The sequence below is a fragment of the Melospiza georgiana genome, chromosome 18 (genome assembly GCF_028018845.1).
Source record: "Melospiza georgiana isolate bMelGeo1 chromosome 18, bMelGeo1.pri, whole genome shotgun sequence".
NCBI classification, from domain to species: Eukaryota; Metazoa; Chordata; class Aves; order Passeriformes; family Passerellidae; genus Melospiza; species Melospiza georgiana.
Genome location: NC_080447.1, coordinates 1,964,718 through 1,980,428, shown reverse-complemented (window position 1 = coordinate 1,980,428; position 15,711 = coordinate 1,964,718). Strand labels below are relative to the sequence as shown.

The window sequence follows — 15,711 nt, the reverse complement described above, 5'->3', positions numbered from 1 at the left end:
GCAACAACCCAAACAGCTCCCAAACTCTGCTACCAACAGGAACCACCCTGATGGGAACCTCCCATCAGGCTGAGCCTGTCTCAACAGCAGGACCAAGGCAAGCCAGACACACTCATTCCCAGAAGCAGAGGCCAACAGAGCACACTCCTGAAGCATTTTTGCTGTGCAAAGCCAGCATCATCCAAAAAAGCAAGGAATTAAAGGAATGTTGCTCAGAGGAGGTCCACAGGACTTGGTCTCCAAGCAGGACAAGCCCCAGCCCCGGGGGTAACTGGCACAAGTTATCCTGTCTTTCCTGCACAAGCCCAAACAAGCCCAGCAGACCAAAGTGACAGTCACACCAGTGAAGACAGGGCCTATCTGCAGCCACGGGCAGAAGGAGCAGCTCCGAGGACAGCGTGTCTGCCGATGCCCTGCTCTCCTTAAATGCCAAGATTAGCGAGTGCAGTGTGCTGAAGGTCAAGGCTGAGTGACGCTGATGCCTGGGACACATCGGAGCGGTGCAGCAGTGAAACCAAGCCAAAACACACAGCAGGGCAGATGAAGGGAAGCCTCAAGGTGGCCTGGCCCTGCCCCAGCAGTAACAGGCTGCCTGTCCCAGGGTGCAGCCGGCTGGTTCCGTGTCTGTTTCCCATCCTACACCGGTCACACAGCCCCTCAGAGCCACCTGCACGCTGCTGAATCCTGCTCTCACACCTACCTGGAAGAGGAGGCTACAATATTAATGAGCCCCATTTGGGAAATGAATGAGATCTGCTAATTAAGTTTACTCTCATTTAGCGTGAAGAGGAAAAGCAGAGCCACTGCATTTCCCTGCACATGATCAGCGATAGCTGGTGCTGGTGAGGTCAGGGAATAATCTGTGGATGTCATGGCAAAACTAAGTGATGCCAGGCTGCTCCACACGTGCTTCCTCCACAGAGGTCATGGCTGATACTGGCTATAGGATGAGATTTGGAGGCTCGGTTTGCTTGGGATTATATATAGGAGTCAGGAAGGAAGGTTCATGGCAATTTAATCTCAGTTGTTCTTTCATTTTATTCAGCTTTCTGGCATCTGCTGTTGCCACAAAACAATAGAGTACAATAAATAACAGCTGAATGTTCATTGTTCTTCTCCACGACCGAATCCCACAGCCTCCAATGCTCGAAAAATAAAATGATGATGCTGATATAAACTGCAAGTGAGAGTGAGCAATTAGACTGGAGAAGTCTAGCGGCTGCCTTGGAGGGACGGATGCAGGGAAAAATGTGGTTCTGCAGAAAAACACTTCCGTGATATAATTTCTGCAACATTAGGGAGCAGAGTAAATTAATACACACCGGCTCCACTGCCAGCAAAGCCGTATGATCTTATTTCAGATTCTCCCCAGTAATGAACAATGATATCTTTCTAATGTAACTTTTTATATTCAGAGGGCTTGATGTACATTTCACAGAATATTTCATTCCAGTCTTTATATGGGTCTGGGGGTCTTTTATATAGTTTGTTTGCTTTGTTTCTAAAAACAATTCGGTGAAACATGGGAACACAGGAGTGTCTCTGTGCATAGAGAATTAATAAAAAAGAATCGCCGATGTCTTCTCTTTCTCTCATTCCTATAGACTGACTAGGATATTAAATTCCTGGGTGAGTCATTGAATGTTTTCCTGTCTTTCTTTTTACTCTTGCTGTAATAGCTTGCTTGGAAAGATTCCTGCATTGAACATTGTCCTTTGCATTTTCAAAGCACCCCTTGGGGGTTTAGCCATGTGAATTCTATTAGCCAGAAACTGGGAACCCCAGGATACTCTACAAATGAAATAATTATAATCTTTAGTGTCTCTTAGCAGTCCAAGCTATCTCCAGAACACCAAACAAGCCCTGCTACATTCACACCCTGCACCACATGCCAAGAAAGAAGAGCATTAGCCCCATCTGAAGGGGAAACTGAGGCACGGAGAGGTGTGCACATCTACTTGCAGTGGTGAGGAAAACCTCTTTCAGAGCCAGGCTTTCCTCACATTGTCCTAAATCTCTGATTTCCTTTGGGGCAAACCAAAGCAGTTTACTGCAGGTAACTGCAGAACCAGCTAGGTACAGACCCGTGTGGCCCAGCTGGGCTCTCTGCTCACCGGGGCAGAACAGCACAATCTCACCAGAAACAAGGTATTTGCACAGCCATCAGAACTTGCATCCTGGCCAACACAGCCTGCTCCTTATCTCCCCACGTAACAGCCACGCTCCCGACACCCAGGCAGCAGCTCTGCCCCATCCAGACCTCCCAGACAGGACAGATGGGTGGACAACCCTTTCCCGCGCCACTCCACAGTCCCCACAGCTCTCACCCAACCTGACAAAGGCCCCCCTGGGCTGTGGGAAGCATCCAAGCCCTTGCTAAGAAATATCCCCAGCGCCCAACGTGGGCTGGGACAGAGCTCTCACCATTTTCAGTTTGTGCTGCTGTAGGATCTCGTCCAAATTCTGCCTCTTCTTGTAGTTGAAGTAGAAGTTTTTGCACTGCGACACGGTCTTGGAGCCCACCATCCTGGCAATGGCCGACCAGTTCCGCCCATGCTCAAGGAGACCTGCAGGTGGGGGAGGCACAGAGGACAAAGGTTTGTCACCAGAGGCACTCACACAAGGCCACCATTATCCACACAGGACCGGAAACCTCCTCCGGGCAAGCCAACCTCCACAGGAACAGTGTGCTCACCAGCACCTGTCTGAATGGCTTCTAGAGCAGGGGATGACCTATGAGAGCCTGTTTTTCTTTCCAAAAGGGAAAAAGGCGCTGTGCTGACCGTCTCTGGAATAAAACACGGCCCACAGCCGCGTCCCGGCAGTCACGAGGCCGAGCAGAGCTCCCTGTCCCTTGGGATGGCTGCAGCAGGTGCTGGCACGCCCAGGAGAACTTGGGACAGCTGCTCTCAGCCCTGAACACGAAGCAAAGGCTCTTCCCACCCCAGGGCACACAGCCCTGCCAGGGAAGGGAGGGAAGCAGGGCAGGTGAGTGGCAGCATGCTGGCCCGGGTGATGTCCCTGGCTGGGAAGAGGTGTGCCAGGGGATTAGTGCTCATCACAGGCTCATGAGCAAAAGCAGCTTCCCAGGTCAGGCATCACACCGAGGGCTGGCAATCCTGGCCAGATGGTGCCACCCGAGCATGGGGCAAACCCAGCGGGGTGGAGGAGGATGAGGAGGAGGAGGAAGGAGACAGTCAGCACCCCGTGTCCTTGCCATCTCTGCAGGGGTATCTGGGCACCCCTGGTCCTGCAGATGGAGGCAGGAGTTACAACCACAGCCCAGGGATGGGTGCAGCAGCACCTCAGCTTCCTGGAGGTGACCTGTGAAAGAACCACCCAGATTTTCTGGACATTTCTTTCTTGCTGTCTGCAGTTATTCCTGGTCCTTTGTGCGGTGTCTTGTGGGGCTGGAGCGGCCACCAGTCTGTGGGACACTGCCAGCCTGGCTTGCTCCTGACTGCCCATGTGATGCCACTATCATGCCAACAGCTCCCTACCCCTTCCCTACACTTTGTGAGGGCACAGGACGCAGAGCCTGTAAGTCCAGAGTTACTATACTGCCACAGAAAGGTAACTGCAAGATGAAAGCCAGCACGGAATGAACCTGCTAAGAACATCTTTCTCCTTTGCTGAGGGACTTTCTGCCCAGAGGCCACCAACCACAGAGCCCTGTGTGGCTGGGAGTGGGCACTGACCACTGGCTGCTCTGACACCACAGGGCTTGGGACCATGGTGAGTCCCACACCAGGGCTCCTGGCATGGCTCTGTTTGTGCCTGGGAACATTGCAGCTGTGCCCCAGCCCGATGCCAGCCTGCTGCCAAGCTGCTGCCATGTGGCAGCCCAACCTCTGCTTCAACAACAAACCCCAGGGGATGGCTGATCTCAGCACAGCCACACACAACCAGGCCCAAAGGAGCAGCCCAGGATCTGCTCTGTGAGCCCATGCAAGGGGAGGGCACGGCCTGGGGGCTGAGGGCATGGCTGCATTGAATAGATGGCACCATGTGCCCCCAGAGACATGAAATCCCCCTCCCTGCTTCCCAGGTCCTGGAGAAAACCAGCAGCACCCAGCACAGCAGGAGTTAACATCCAGCTGGTGCCTGTATCCTGCCCGTCCCAGCACCAGGCTTATCAAATTGCATGTACGAGGCATCACATGCACTGAGCACCAGAAAGGCCCTGGCAAGCCAAGAAACAAGTTTGAGCTTTAACTCTGCAGCTCCCAGCCTCGCTCAGCCAAACCCACGACCTCTGTCACCCTGCTGACGGGCTGGGACTGCTTAAAAAAAATGATTAAAAAAATCACATCCGGCCACCAATCCTGAGGCAACGAGTGGGGCAAGAGTCCTCCCCCTGCCGTTGCTGAGTGCCGCAGGGGAAAACAGGACAGTCCCCAGTGTCACAACCCATCCCCTCTGACACAACCCGCTGCTGCCTTCCAAAGCAAACAAGCAGCTCTGTCCCTCTGCTCAGCACACTGGTGGCCCAGCAGCAAGTGTGGCAGCCGGGCCAAGGCTGATTGTGTGCCCCGGGCAAAGCTGAAACACTGGCAGCGGTGGGGATGTGCCATGAGCACGGGTGCTCTGGCAGGAAGGATGCCAGGAGGCAGGAGCTGGCATGGCAGAGCTCATGGCTGGGGGGTGATGGATGTCAGCGTGAGTGGTCCCCAGCGTGGTGTGACCTTTACCGGCCACAGGCAATGCCAGCTCCGGGCTGTCCTTCCCCCTGCCCCGGCTGGCTGTGCCCCTGCTCACCAGGACACTGCTGAAGGAGCCTGCAGCAGGGCAGGTGGCCGCTGCTTGGGAGGAGAGGAGGAGGAGGCTGCCTGCAGCCCCTGCCCGCGGGACCAGCAGGGAGCCCCGCCACTCTTCTTCTACATGAAACCAGAGCGAAACAGCAACACCGGCTTCCCACGCTGTAGTTATCTGCACGCTCGGGAGGGACGAGCCGAGACAGCCCGGTAAGCTCCGGGCTCGCCAGGCACCCCACGTCCATGAGCTGCTCCAGCACAGCCACCCCCGGAGCCTGCTCCCCCTGCCCCGCACTCCAGCCCGGCACGGCAGCACCAGCCCTCGGTTCCACATCGCAACTGAAACTATGACTAACCGAGTTATCAGATCCTCAGGAAGGCTGAGCTCCTCGGCTCGGGGCGGGGGCTCCGGACGCAGGCTCTGCCGCAGGCACGCAGCCACACACAACCTCGAGGTTAACCCCATCCTTCGGACCCCAACACCCGACTTACGTGCTCCGGCGGGCAGCGAGCACACCCGCAGTGTGCAGCGGGTGGGCCGGCAAGGACACGGCTCTCAGGGCACTTCTTCAAAGCCCCCCCGGGCACGGCAGCCCGCGGCAAAGCGCTGCGAGTGCTCCGCTCACACCCTCCCCACGCATTTCGCTTGCGCTCCCTCGCAGCAGCCGGAGACAGAGAAGAAAGCAAAGCCGGTTCCTTAAATCCTGGGGGCGAGAGGATTTCAGAGCCATGGGCGGCCGGGAGCGGCGAGCAAACGGGCACCGAGGCTGGATAGCAGGTCACAGGCGGCAGACTCCTGACCCCGATGGCAGAAGTTGGTGGGAACACATGCTCCGGCCCCGGCGCTCTTCCCTCCGGAGCGAACGGCGCTCTCCGCTCTCCTCCGCTCGCCCGCCGGAGCGTTCCAGCCGGCTGCAGCCGCGGTTGTTAAGGTGGATGGAAGCGCCGCCAGTATTTTCTCCCCTACCTCATCTCCTTGCTCAGCAGCTCGGGGCTATAGGGAGACTGTGCAGTTTCAGGAGATGCCCGACGTTGCCAAGAAATAATAATAATTAAAAAAAAAAAAAAAAAGGCAGGAGAAAAGCGAAGGGGCGGGAGCGCGGCAGCTCCGCTCCTGCCAGCCCGGGGACGGGGAGCCGGTGCCGTCGGTATGTGGCGGAGCAGCGAGCAAGCTCTAATCTGTTCCTCTGGCTGACCCGGGGCTCGTTGCATCTGAATGTGACCTCTAGACAGAGCATTAATAACGAACGTGGCGCTGACCCAAGCTGACAAGGGGTGCGGCGCTTGGCACCCGCTCCCGCCCTCCCTCGCTCACTTTCTGTCTCCCTCGCTCTCGGCTGAATGTCAGCGGCAGGGGGAGGGATCCAGGAAAACAAAGCTTGGCTAATAGTTTTCTCCGCTCTCAAGTGAATCAAAGGCGCTTTTCTTTGGGGACGTGCGCGCCGGCGAGCCCAGTGCCGCACCGACGGAGTGCCCTGGCGCCCCGGGACACCCCGGGACACCCCGGGACACCTCGGGACACCGCGGCCCCTGCCCTGGCACAGCAGGGATGGATGCAGAGAGCTCTGGCACCGGGGTCGCCACGGGCACACCGGGGCCCTGCTCCCGTTCAGCAAGTGGAGGCTGGAAGGAAGAGGAGCGCGGAGAGCGGGGTTCCGTGCTCGGCATCTCGGGGAGCTGAGAAGAAACCCGGAGGGGCAGCGCGGCGGGCGAGGGCTGTGGGCTCGCAGCCCCTCGGCTCTCTGCAGCTCGGGGCTTTTACTAGAGACATTGCAAGGCGCTCTGGCACGGCTGCCCAGCTCCACCCTGGGCTTGGTGAGGGCGGGGAGAGCCCGTAAAAGGGTCCCTTAATGGGAGTTCGCATGGATTAACAGAGCAAGGTTATAGGGGAAAAACTAAGTGATATCATTCCCTACGCCTGACGGTACCTGGTGTGATCCTCCCGTCCCTCCTGTGCCCACACACCCTCTTGGAGGCAGTTCTGGCTACGGCACCGCCAAAATGTGCCGCAATCGTGTTCTGGAGAAAGAGCAGCCCCACGGAGGCAGCGACACCACCCAAGGCATCCCGAAAGCCTGCTCTGCATCGCTTCCCCGCACTAACCCCGGGGGCTTTGCAGAGGCTCAGAGAAGGTGAGTAACTCCTGGTGGGCCATGGATCAGTGGGCGGCAGAGCCAGGTGCACGCCAGGCTGCTGATGCTGTGCCAAGGGAAGCGGTGGGGATGGTGTGTGGGGTGAGCCCACACCCCCAAAGGTGCTGAGGTGCTGCCAGAGGGACCATGGCACAGGCAGCCAGCTCGGTGTGCCACCGTGGTGGGTGATGCCCTTCCTTGGTGAGTGATGCCCTTCCTTCCTTCAGGTGATGCTGGCACCAGCCTGCTGTGCTCCCAGTGGACCTTTCATTTGGTGGCTGGACACAAGCACACCTCTGATGTGCCCTACAAGGGAGCTTGCAGCTGAACTTCCCAGCACCTTTCACACCCATCACGCCACTTCTCTGCAGGGAGGCAGCGTCACCAAACAAGGTGTGGGTACCTGACCAGCAAGGAGTTGGGATCTTGGACCAGCTCAGCTCTAGTGCAATGTCCCTCTCTGCTGGCCCTGGCTGGGGACCCTCAACTCCCAGATCTCTCATTTGAAATGGGTAATTCCTATACCACTGCATCCACCTGCTGCAAAACCTTGAGCCCTGTGCCCTGATTGGACCTGCCTGGTTTTACCACTCCTGCCACGACCTTTCTTTTTTGCTGTGTCCCATCCTTTGACACAAGGGCACAGGAAGACCCCCTGGATGCCCACTCCTGGAGATGTGCCATCCCCTCTGGTCCAGCATGGCAGTGAGTACACACAGAGCAGCCACTGCTGGCAGGCCTAGCTCTCTTCTTTCACCTGGTTCAGATACTATTCCCGCTCTCTTATTGTTGAAAAAATAATACTCAAAATTAAAATGTAGGCAGCAAATTATAGTAATTACCCAGCAGTTCCTCCTGACAGGCCTTTTGTATTCCATTCACTGACACTCACTAAGCAAATCCTCGCAGTTTGCTCCTACACACTTGGGAAACGTTCAACCAATGGTGGCAGAAAGTGCAGCTCTGGGGGCACAGTGGGCACGGGCATGGTCCTGGGGGTGACACCTTGGCTGAAAGGCAGCCAAGCACCAGCCTGGGATGGCAGGGATGGGACTGCAGTCAACTACAGCCTCACTCATGGCAAATGAGGCTAATTTAAGCCCTGGACACAGTTGTGCCCTCATGGCACCCAATCTGCCCTATCCAAATAATTTTTACCACGTTGCTTTGTACAGAGTTCATGACAAACACCAGGCACTCTGGCTGTGGACACTGGGGTGGCCAGGCTGGGCTCTCCTTGCTCTGGGCTGCCCTTGCACCCTGCCTGGACACAGGACACCTGAGTGGGAGACCCCAAGGCACATCCCACCCCAAGGCCGCCAGAAGGACAACGTGCAGTGACGGACACAGACAGCAAACCAGTTTCTCAGCCCACTTTTACTACTATCAGCAGGTTTTTACAGCTGTAAATACCTCTGATGGGAGAAGGGAAGGTTCCAATATGAGCACTGGGGAGACAAAAGAAGGAAGATATGGAGCTGCCAGCTCACCAGCATCACCCAGCCAGCTCTTGCATTTCAGAGGTGATGCAAGGTGGCTGACTTTATTTTAGTTTGGTAAACAGAACAGGACTGGGGAAAAAATGGTTCAGGTCAGTCCAAAACTCAGATGAATTGTTGGCAGCACTGAAAATAAGCATTCAAAAGAGTGTCTTTGGTATCCAAGGGAATATTTTATATCTACCCAAATGGAACTATATAGGAGTTTTCATGGGTTATTTAACTCTCTGTCATCAGTATTTTACAACCATGCCCAACCCTCCCCTGCCTCACCTGACTCCATCCCGTGTCCTCAGTGTGGGAAAAGGCATCAAGAGCCCCAGGCTGGCTGTGCCCTGAGGACAAGGAGCACTGAGCCTGGGCAGGGCCTCAGCAAGAACCTGCCACTGGGACTGCCTCTTTTCAAAGAACAAAACCACTTGTTAGACGCCACGGGAAAACCCCGAGCCGCGAGAACAGGTACCAGACTTTAAAGACTAACAAAGGTCATGTGGAAACCTCCCGGTTCATCGGGTTCAGCTCCAGGGCGGCTGCGGCTGCCCTGAACCTCTGGCACCAGTGCTGACACTGGGTGGAGGGGCTGGGGGGACAATAACCTCAGCCACTGCTGAGGCTGGTGCTCATCCACTGCCCAGACCCCCTCCAGCCCACCCCGAGCTCCTGCCTGCGTGGGCTCATCCAGCAGGTCCCCCAAAGGCAGAACTGCCTCAACATTGCCTTTTAAGGAGCAGCCCCATCCTGCTGCTGAATGCCTCTGCACCCTGCCCGGCTGCAAAGCTGTGGGTGCTGCTGCTTCCCGGCCTGGGAAGGGAAGGGGGAAATCCTCCAGCAAGTCCGGGTAAATCCAAACCTCCTGCTTTAGGGATCACAGTCGTGGCGCAAGGAAATAACATCAGAAAAACGAAAAACGCATTCCCCCATCGTTATCCCAATCTCTGCACATTTTGACAGACTACTGAATCGAAGTTCATTGCATAATGAAAGTGTCATTAAGCAAGAACTTTCCTCTTGCTGGGTTTTTGTTCCCCTATTTAAGTTTAGTAACACGGTACTCCCCTTCATTGTCTCCCCCGGCAGACACAATCCTGCCTTCTCCTGATTGGAAACTCCCTGTGCAGCTCTGTGACTCTGGAGGAGGGCAGGCAGCTCAGCTGCCTCTCTGTCCCAGGGCTGTTTTCTCTCACCTCCCTGAACACAAATGACATGCAGTTTCATGCCCCACACACAAAACCCAGGCATGGACAGCAGGGCCAGGCTGATCTGGTTGGCAAGTGCTAGGAGCAGAGGTCACCAACTGTCCCCTCAAGATGATGAGGGGACAGCAAGATTTGAGTCCCAGGGTGGTAGGGCTGACCTCCCCTGGGACTCACATCTTGCTGAACTCCCTAAACCAGCCAGCTATGGGCTCTCACTGGTACCAGTATGGAGGAGGGTGCCTTGGGCAGCTGAGTCCTTATGGTGAGGAGGACTGTGCCTGTGTCTGAGCCCAGCTGGAGCAGGCCACCACCCCCTCTGCCCCTGCCCAGCCGTGCTGGCAGCAGCTCTGCCACCGCCTCCTGCAGCCTCTGAGGCTACCTCCGGAGTTTCAGTTGCTGTGAGTCGGAAACCCCCAGCACGCAGGTCCCTGGAAATGCCAGACGCAGCCAGTTCGAAGCATTAAAGCGGCTGCTTCCTGGCAGAGGGGAATTTGGCTTTTCTGTAGAAGTCTGGTGTTGCAATCTCAGTTTCCCAGGTTGTAACGAAGGGAGAAACAATCGGCCATTGGGCTTTACACCAGCAAATCTCCCTGCCTCCTCCTGGCCCCTGGGCTGGAATAGTGCTGCATGCTCCCACGCTTCATCCTTCCTTCACACAGGCTTTGGCAGCTGGTGCTGAGACTCCTTAAGCACACCTCCGCCATCCAGCATAAAACAACAAGAGGCACTTTTTAACAACCAGATGCTGATCTCCAAAATAAAGCAGTGCTCGGAAAATATCCCTCCAACGACCCTCCCCTGCCAGCATCTGCTCAGCCCATTACCTGGCCCCAGGCCAGTTTCCTTGATTAAAGTCTATCTATTAAGTTTTGTGACTATAGAGAGCCCCGTTCAGCAATGCACAGGATTGGCACTGGGTTGTAAAAGAGGGTTGGAACAGCTTAAAGGCGAGCGAGCCAAACACTTTGGGATATTCACAGGCAAAGTAATCCAAGTCCACAGCTCCCAGCGGCACCTGGGCAGCCGGCGCTCCAGAACGTGCAATCACCATCCCAGCAGCAGGTGCATTCTCCAAGCTGAGCCGAACCTGCTAACACGCCTATTTGCCTTTGCCATCCCTGAACAGCACTCATTTCCATTTTAATTTCCCATTTACAATCCTCTCCGGGCCAGGAGAGTCGGCAGCAACGCAAGCGGGATGCACGGGCTGGGGACGCGAGCTCGACAGCCCATCAACAGGACGTGACTTTGGCAAAAAATTAAAGCAGTGAAAGGGCTGGCGCAGGAGCGGCACGAGGAGGGGAAGTGGCAAGAAGGGCTGTGCTACACTCAGCACTTTTTAAAAACGGTCTCAGCAAAGGCTCTGAATCAGCTCCAGGATGTAAAGTCACCGCACGCTGCCCTGGCTCTTGAGAGCTCCCCAACACGTGCCTGCAGAGTGCTGGGGTTCACAGTCCTCTGCCTGAATCCCAGAGCTGTGCACACAGGCAGACACTCTGTGTGTGCCTTGAACAGATCACACCGAGGCCACAAAGCTCTGAAGAGCGGGGTGAAACTACACCCCATGCTAGAGGCACCAGCAGCTCCAACACTGCAATGGACAACGCGCCTTCCGCATTTCCTACAGCCAGCTCCTGCCTTGGGGGACACACACGGCTCCAGCCACAGCCCAGGCATCCCTGGTGTTGGCACAGCTCCTAGGGCTGGACAAGCTGAGCACACTCCCTGCACCATTCCCTGCCTTCCCCACACCCTCCCTGAGGCAACAAACCAACAGCAGGACAGGCAGGATCCAGGCCCACAGGATCCACCACACTGCACCAAAGCCAGCACTCAGATTCTTTCCATCCCCAGTTGCTGGATAAGCTCCAGCACAGCCGATAAAAGAAAGAAAATTAGTGTCTCACCTTTTTTCGCTGTCTCCATCTCCTCTTCAGTCCAGCGAGAGCTTTCATTCATTTCCAGGGAAGCTGGGAAGGAAGAAGGAAAGAGAGCAGTCAGCTGTGAGCAGGAGCCAGCAAGCCCAGTGAGCTCAGAGGAGGTGTCCCAACACCCAAACCCTGTCCCATGCCCTGTCCCCTGGAGGCATGACAAAACCCCAAGCAGTGCAGAAGTGCTCCCACAGGAAAGGCTGTCATAGTGCAGGCTTGTGAGGCTTTTCCACGCCACAGTACTCCATGCACAACATCCCCTCGGGATGCACCTGAGTGATGCAAAACCTCCACTCTGGGCCTGGAAGCAAAGCCAGGTGGCTTGAGAGTGGCAGCAGAATTGCTGCTGATGGTGGCACGCACCCTGGCCCAACAACAGGTGCCTAAGATGGAGCTGCCTGGGGCTGTGTGCTTTGGAGGAGGCAGACGCAGGGTGGGACCGTCAGAGACGGAGAAACAGCGTCACCTCAGTGGTGACTTTGGCCGACTGCATCTGTCAGGGCTGGCCACTGACAGCACAAGGGTGTTGGCTGTGTGACCACGGGCTCCCTCTGTGCCACCCCTGGGCTCTTGGACAGCACCTCCGAGCCACTGCCAGCAACACTGAGGGCCAATCTGGAGCCTATTGAAGGGGATATGCTGCTCCAGCCAGGAGGCTGGCAGGGGTGTCAGCATCTCTTCCCAAATCCAAGCAGGTGCTGGGGACACCAAGGTCCTGTATAAAGCCTTCACTATGCACCAGTCCTGCTGGCAGCCTGGCACAGAGCAAACCCTACAATAACAAACTGGGGTGTGAGTCAGAGACAAAAAACAACTCGGTAAGGAAACAGATTTCCGGCTCAGGCTGCCAAGGGGTTATTACTCTAAACAACAGGCAAAGCATTATTTCAACAGTGATGAGAGATGTTTTGACAGTGTCCTTTCAAAATGGAAAACAGGCTGATAGGTTCAGGATAAAGAATACAGGCAAGGAGAGAAAGAAGGCTCTTCGAAGAAGCTCTACAAGAAGCTGAGACCCTGTGGGAGGACAGCGTGAGTTGCAGTGCCCACAGCAGTGGGCAGAAGAATCTCCTTCAGAGCTGGCTGAGCACGACTGCAGGTGTCACCTCCCGGAAGACAGCACAGGTCACTGCCTCCCCCCAGAACCGTGCTGCCCCTGGGACACCAGCCAGGAGGGAGGGAAACTGATCCCTCACTGCTTCCCCCTGGCAGCAGGCACGGCCAGGGCCACAGCGCTCATTTACGTAAAAGCGAGTGTCCCCAACGCCGTGCAGGCCCTTGGCTCAGCTGGTGATGGCTGTTATTGTATGGTACAGAAATGTCACAGAAATGGCCCGTTTGGTTTGATTAATGGCATCGCCTGAGGTTGCGCAGTTATGAAACAGATGCCCACGGGGAGCTCCGGCACGCTGCAGTTAAACCACAATACGGTTTTGTGCTGGTTTTTAATGTTCAATTGGTATTTAAAATGCAATAACTTTCTTAGCCAACCTAAATTAAAGCGCTATTGGAGAGACATAAAGTGAAATCAATTGCTCAGATATGTCACTGGAATTGATCCACTCCTTTTTCCCAATTTAACATGGTCTAAAGGCTTTCCTCTGTGTTCGCAGTGAAGTTTATCAAGGACTCTGAGATATCAGGATAAAAAAATCCCATCTAAGTTACTGGCATTATCTGCTGCTTCTCTGCAGCACTGCTGAACAAGTTGGAGGGAGAGAGCAGGGCTCTGTTGTGCTGGGGACTATTTATATCGCCTGTATGAAAACAGAGCGCTCGCAATCAAGGCTTCAGCCAGTTGTCAGCAGAGAACAGGGAGGCGAAACACCTCCGCGTGATTTATGGCACATGGAACAGCACAAGCCAGAAACTGCAGAGCAAGGGATCCGAGAGGAGTCACCCTGCTTTTATTTTTACCTGCCTTAGGTAGCACAGCAATAATTCTGTACTTTGACAGAGTAGAATATATAGGAATATCAGCCAAATTCCTCGATGCATTGGCTTCTGTAAGTCAATATGTGAGCCTGCTCCCTGGGGTGGCAACTAGTGATGCTGCAGGTGCCAGAGGCAGATGTGCCCAGTGTGGGGCTGTGGATGCTGCCATGAATTCCCATCTACCCAAGGCCAGCATGGCAGGGCTATGGCCACACTGTGGGCTGGTGTAGTGCCTGGATGCCACGGTACAGGCATGGATGGAAATGGACCAGCCCAATGCCCAAGGCCAAGGAGGAGCAGATCCCACAGGCTGCAGCTGCTCAGGCTCCAGACAAATTTGAAAACAGAGCAGGTAGGAGAAGTGGCAGAGACCCAGGAGGGCAGAGCAGGGGTCCCATGCAGACGTTGAGGGGACTGGGAAGCCGAAGGAGCTGCAAAGGGAATCAGCTCCAAGTGCAGGAGGGACAAAACTTTGCCAAAGCACTGCTAAAACTGAAGGCTTCCCTTTTTCTCTTTTGCAACACTTTCCCTCTGAGGCCATAAAACGCACGAACACTCAGCCAGGAAAGCCCGGGCTTGCAAATGCCCCCACTTATTCTGGTGAACCACACTGAGCAATCCACGTGACAGAGACAAACATCACTGCTACTCCCCAGAAAGAAGCATTTCACAAAGGATTTCCCTCTTGTGCGAGCGGGGAGCAGAGCAGGCTGACGTCCCATCCCAGCACAACGGACACCCCAAAAGCCCAGCCCAGGGCAGGGTGCCCTCGTCCCCTGGCACGTACCCAGCTCGGCGCTCTGCTGTGGCGTGGCTGCCTCCTCGTTGTTGGCCTCGTTGGCCATGGAGCGGGTGATGCGGCCCTTGCGCCGGCCCTGGCTGTTGGCGGTTTTGCGGCCCTTGGACGTGACCGTTTCCTTCTCATCGTTGTCTTCTCCGGACGTGTCGTCGTTCTTGTCCCTGCAAAAACAGGGAGAGAAGGAAAAAAATAATAAAATGTTGTTTGGTTGGTCTGATTTTTAGGTCAAGCAATTATTTCTCTGCACGTGTCTGGGGATTTTTCTTTTTGTTGTTGGTTTTTTAGGGGGGCAGGTCTGCAGTTTTTTTGCAGACGCAGGCTCTTTTCCTGGCTGGGATTGGCAGTGGGGTGATTTGTGGTGGGGTTTTCTTTCTGCAGCTGGCTGCAGCTCCACCACCAAGTGCACGCAGAGACCTGACGGAGACAGGTTTAATACCAGACCATTCAAATTCATCCCTGCCTCCTCCTCATTTATCTTCCTGAAAGGGACCTGCTGGTAAATGTCTTTGCAGCCTAGATATAATGAAGCCAGATGTTCTTTTAAAGCAAGTATTAAGCCCATTACAGATAGCGAGCGGTCTGCGTGCCAACCTTCCCCTGCCACGGCGCTGATGCTCGGTGTGAGGGAGGCAGGGCTGGCTGGAGCTCTGCATCTGGGAGTGCTCACGGTGACATCAATAACACCAAAGGTGAAATGCTGTGCTCCGCTGCCCCCGGATTGCTCCTCCGGCTCCCAGAGGCTCTCGTAACAACAGAACAAGCTGGAGGATCACAGGAGCTTTGCAGATTGATTGGGTTGATATAAAAAACCCCCATATCGTGTTGCTTTCCCACTTTGGGAGCAGCGGGGAAGAGGAATGAGGAGGAGGATCTGCCTTTCCCTCCACGCAGAGGAGGTGAGTGGGCACACACAGTCCTGCACGGGGTCAGGCAGCCTGGACTGTGCTGCATCCCATCACCACATCCCACCAGTGCACCCCAGCCCACTGGAGCCAGGCAGGGAGGGCTGTCCTTACTTTGTCAGTTCTTCTTTGTCATTTTCTGTTTCCTGCTTGTCTTCCTCCTTCTCTCCCTCCTTCTCTTTTTCTTTCTCTTTTTCATCTTTCTCCTCTTGGCTGCTCCGGGGCATTTGCTGCTGCTGCAAAACAAAGGACATAAAATAAACCAAGCCCTCATTGCTGAGGCGGACACGGGGCAGCACCTGGGCCAACCCAAACAACTGCTGTGAAACAATGCTGGGGGCAAGTGGCCAAGAGGAAAGAGCTGCAGGCAGAGGGTGCAGGCAGGGCACTGCTGGAGGCCACAGGGGCTGAGAGATCTCCTTTCCAGGGGGATCGGAGGTAGCTCAGGATCAGGCATGGCAGCTGCACTCTGGCTCCCATTCTAGGCAGTGGGACAGCCCCAGCTGCTCCCCTGGGGTCAGGCAACAAGCAAGGATCTGATGTGGGGGTAAAGCAGGGAGGTG

General features: G+C 55.4%; 1 protein-coding gene across 13 annotated transcripts in view; it reads right to left on the bottom strand.

The window, feature by feature from the left end:
* NCOR2 (nuclear receptor corepressor 2) overlaps nucleotides 1-15,711 on the bottom strand; it is a 225,496-nt gene that overhangs the window by 41,338 nt on the left and 168,447 nt on the right. For 11 of the 13 annotated variants that reach the window (XM_058036731.1, XM_058036730.1, XM_058036732.1 and 8 more), the window contains 4 exons: nucleotides 15,263-15,384; nucleotides 14,235-14,407; nucleotides 11,489-11,551; nucleotides 2,425-2,567 (listed from right to left, as the gene is read on the bottom strand). In XM_058036731.1, coding sequence (XP_057892714.1) covers nucleotides 2,425-2,567; nucleotides 11,489-11,551; nucleotides 14,235-14,407; nucleotides 15,263-15,384 — 501 coding nt within the window. The remainder of the gene's footprint in view (nucleotides 1-2,424; nucleotides 2,568-11,488; nucleotides 11,552-14,234; nucleotides 14,408-15,262; nucleotides 15,385-15,711) is intronic. The other 2 variants (XM_058036734.1, XM_058036739.1) reach the window with 1 other exon arrangement.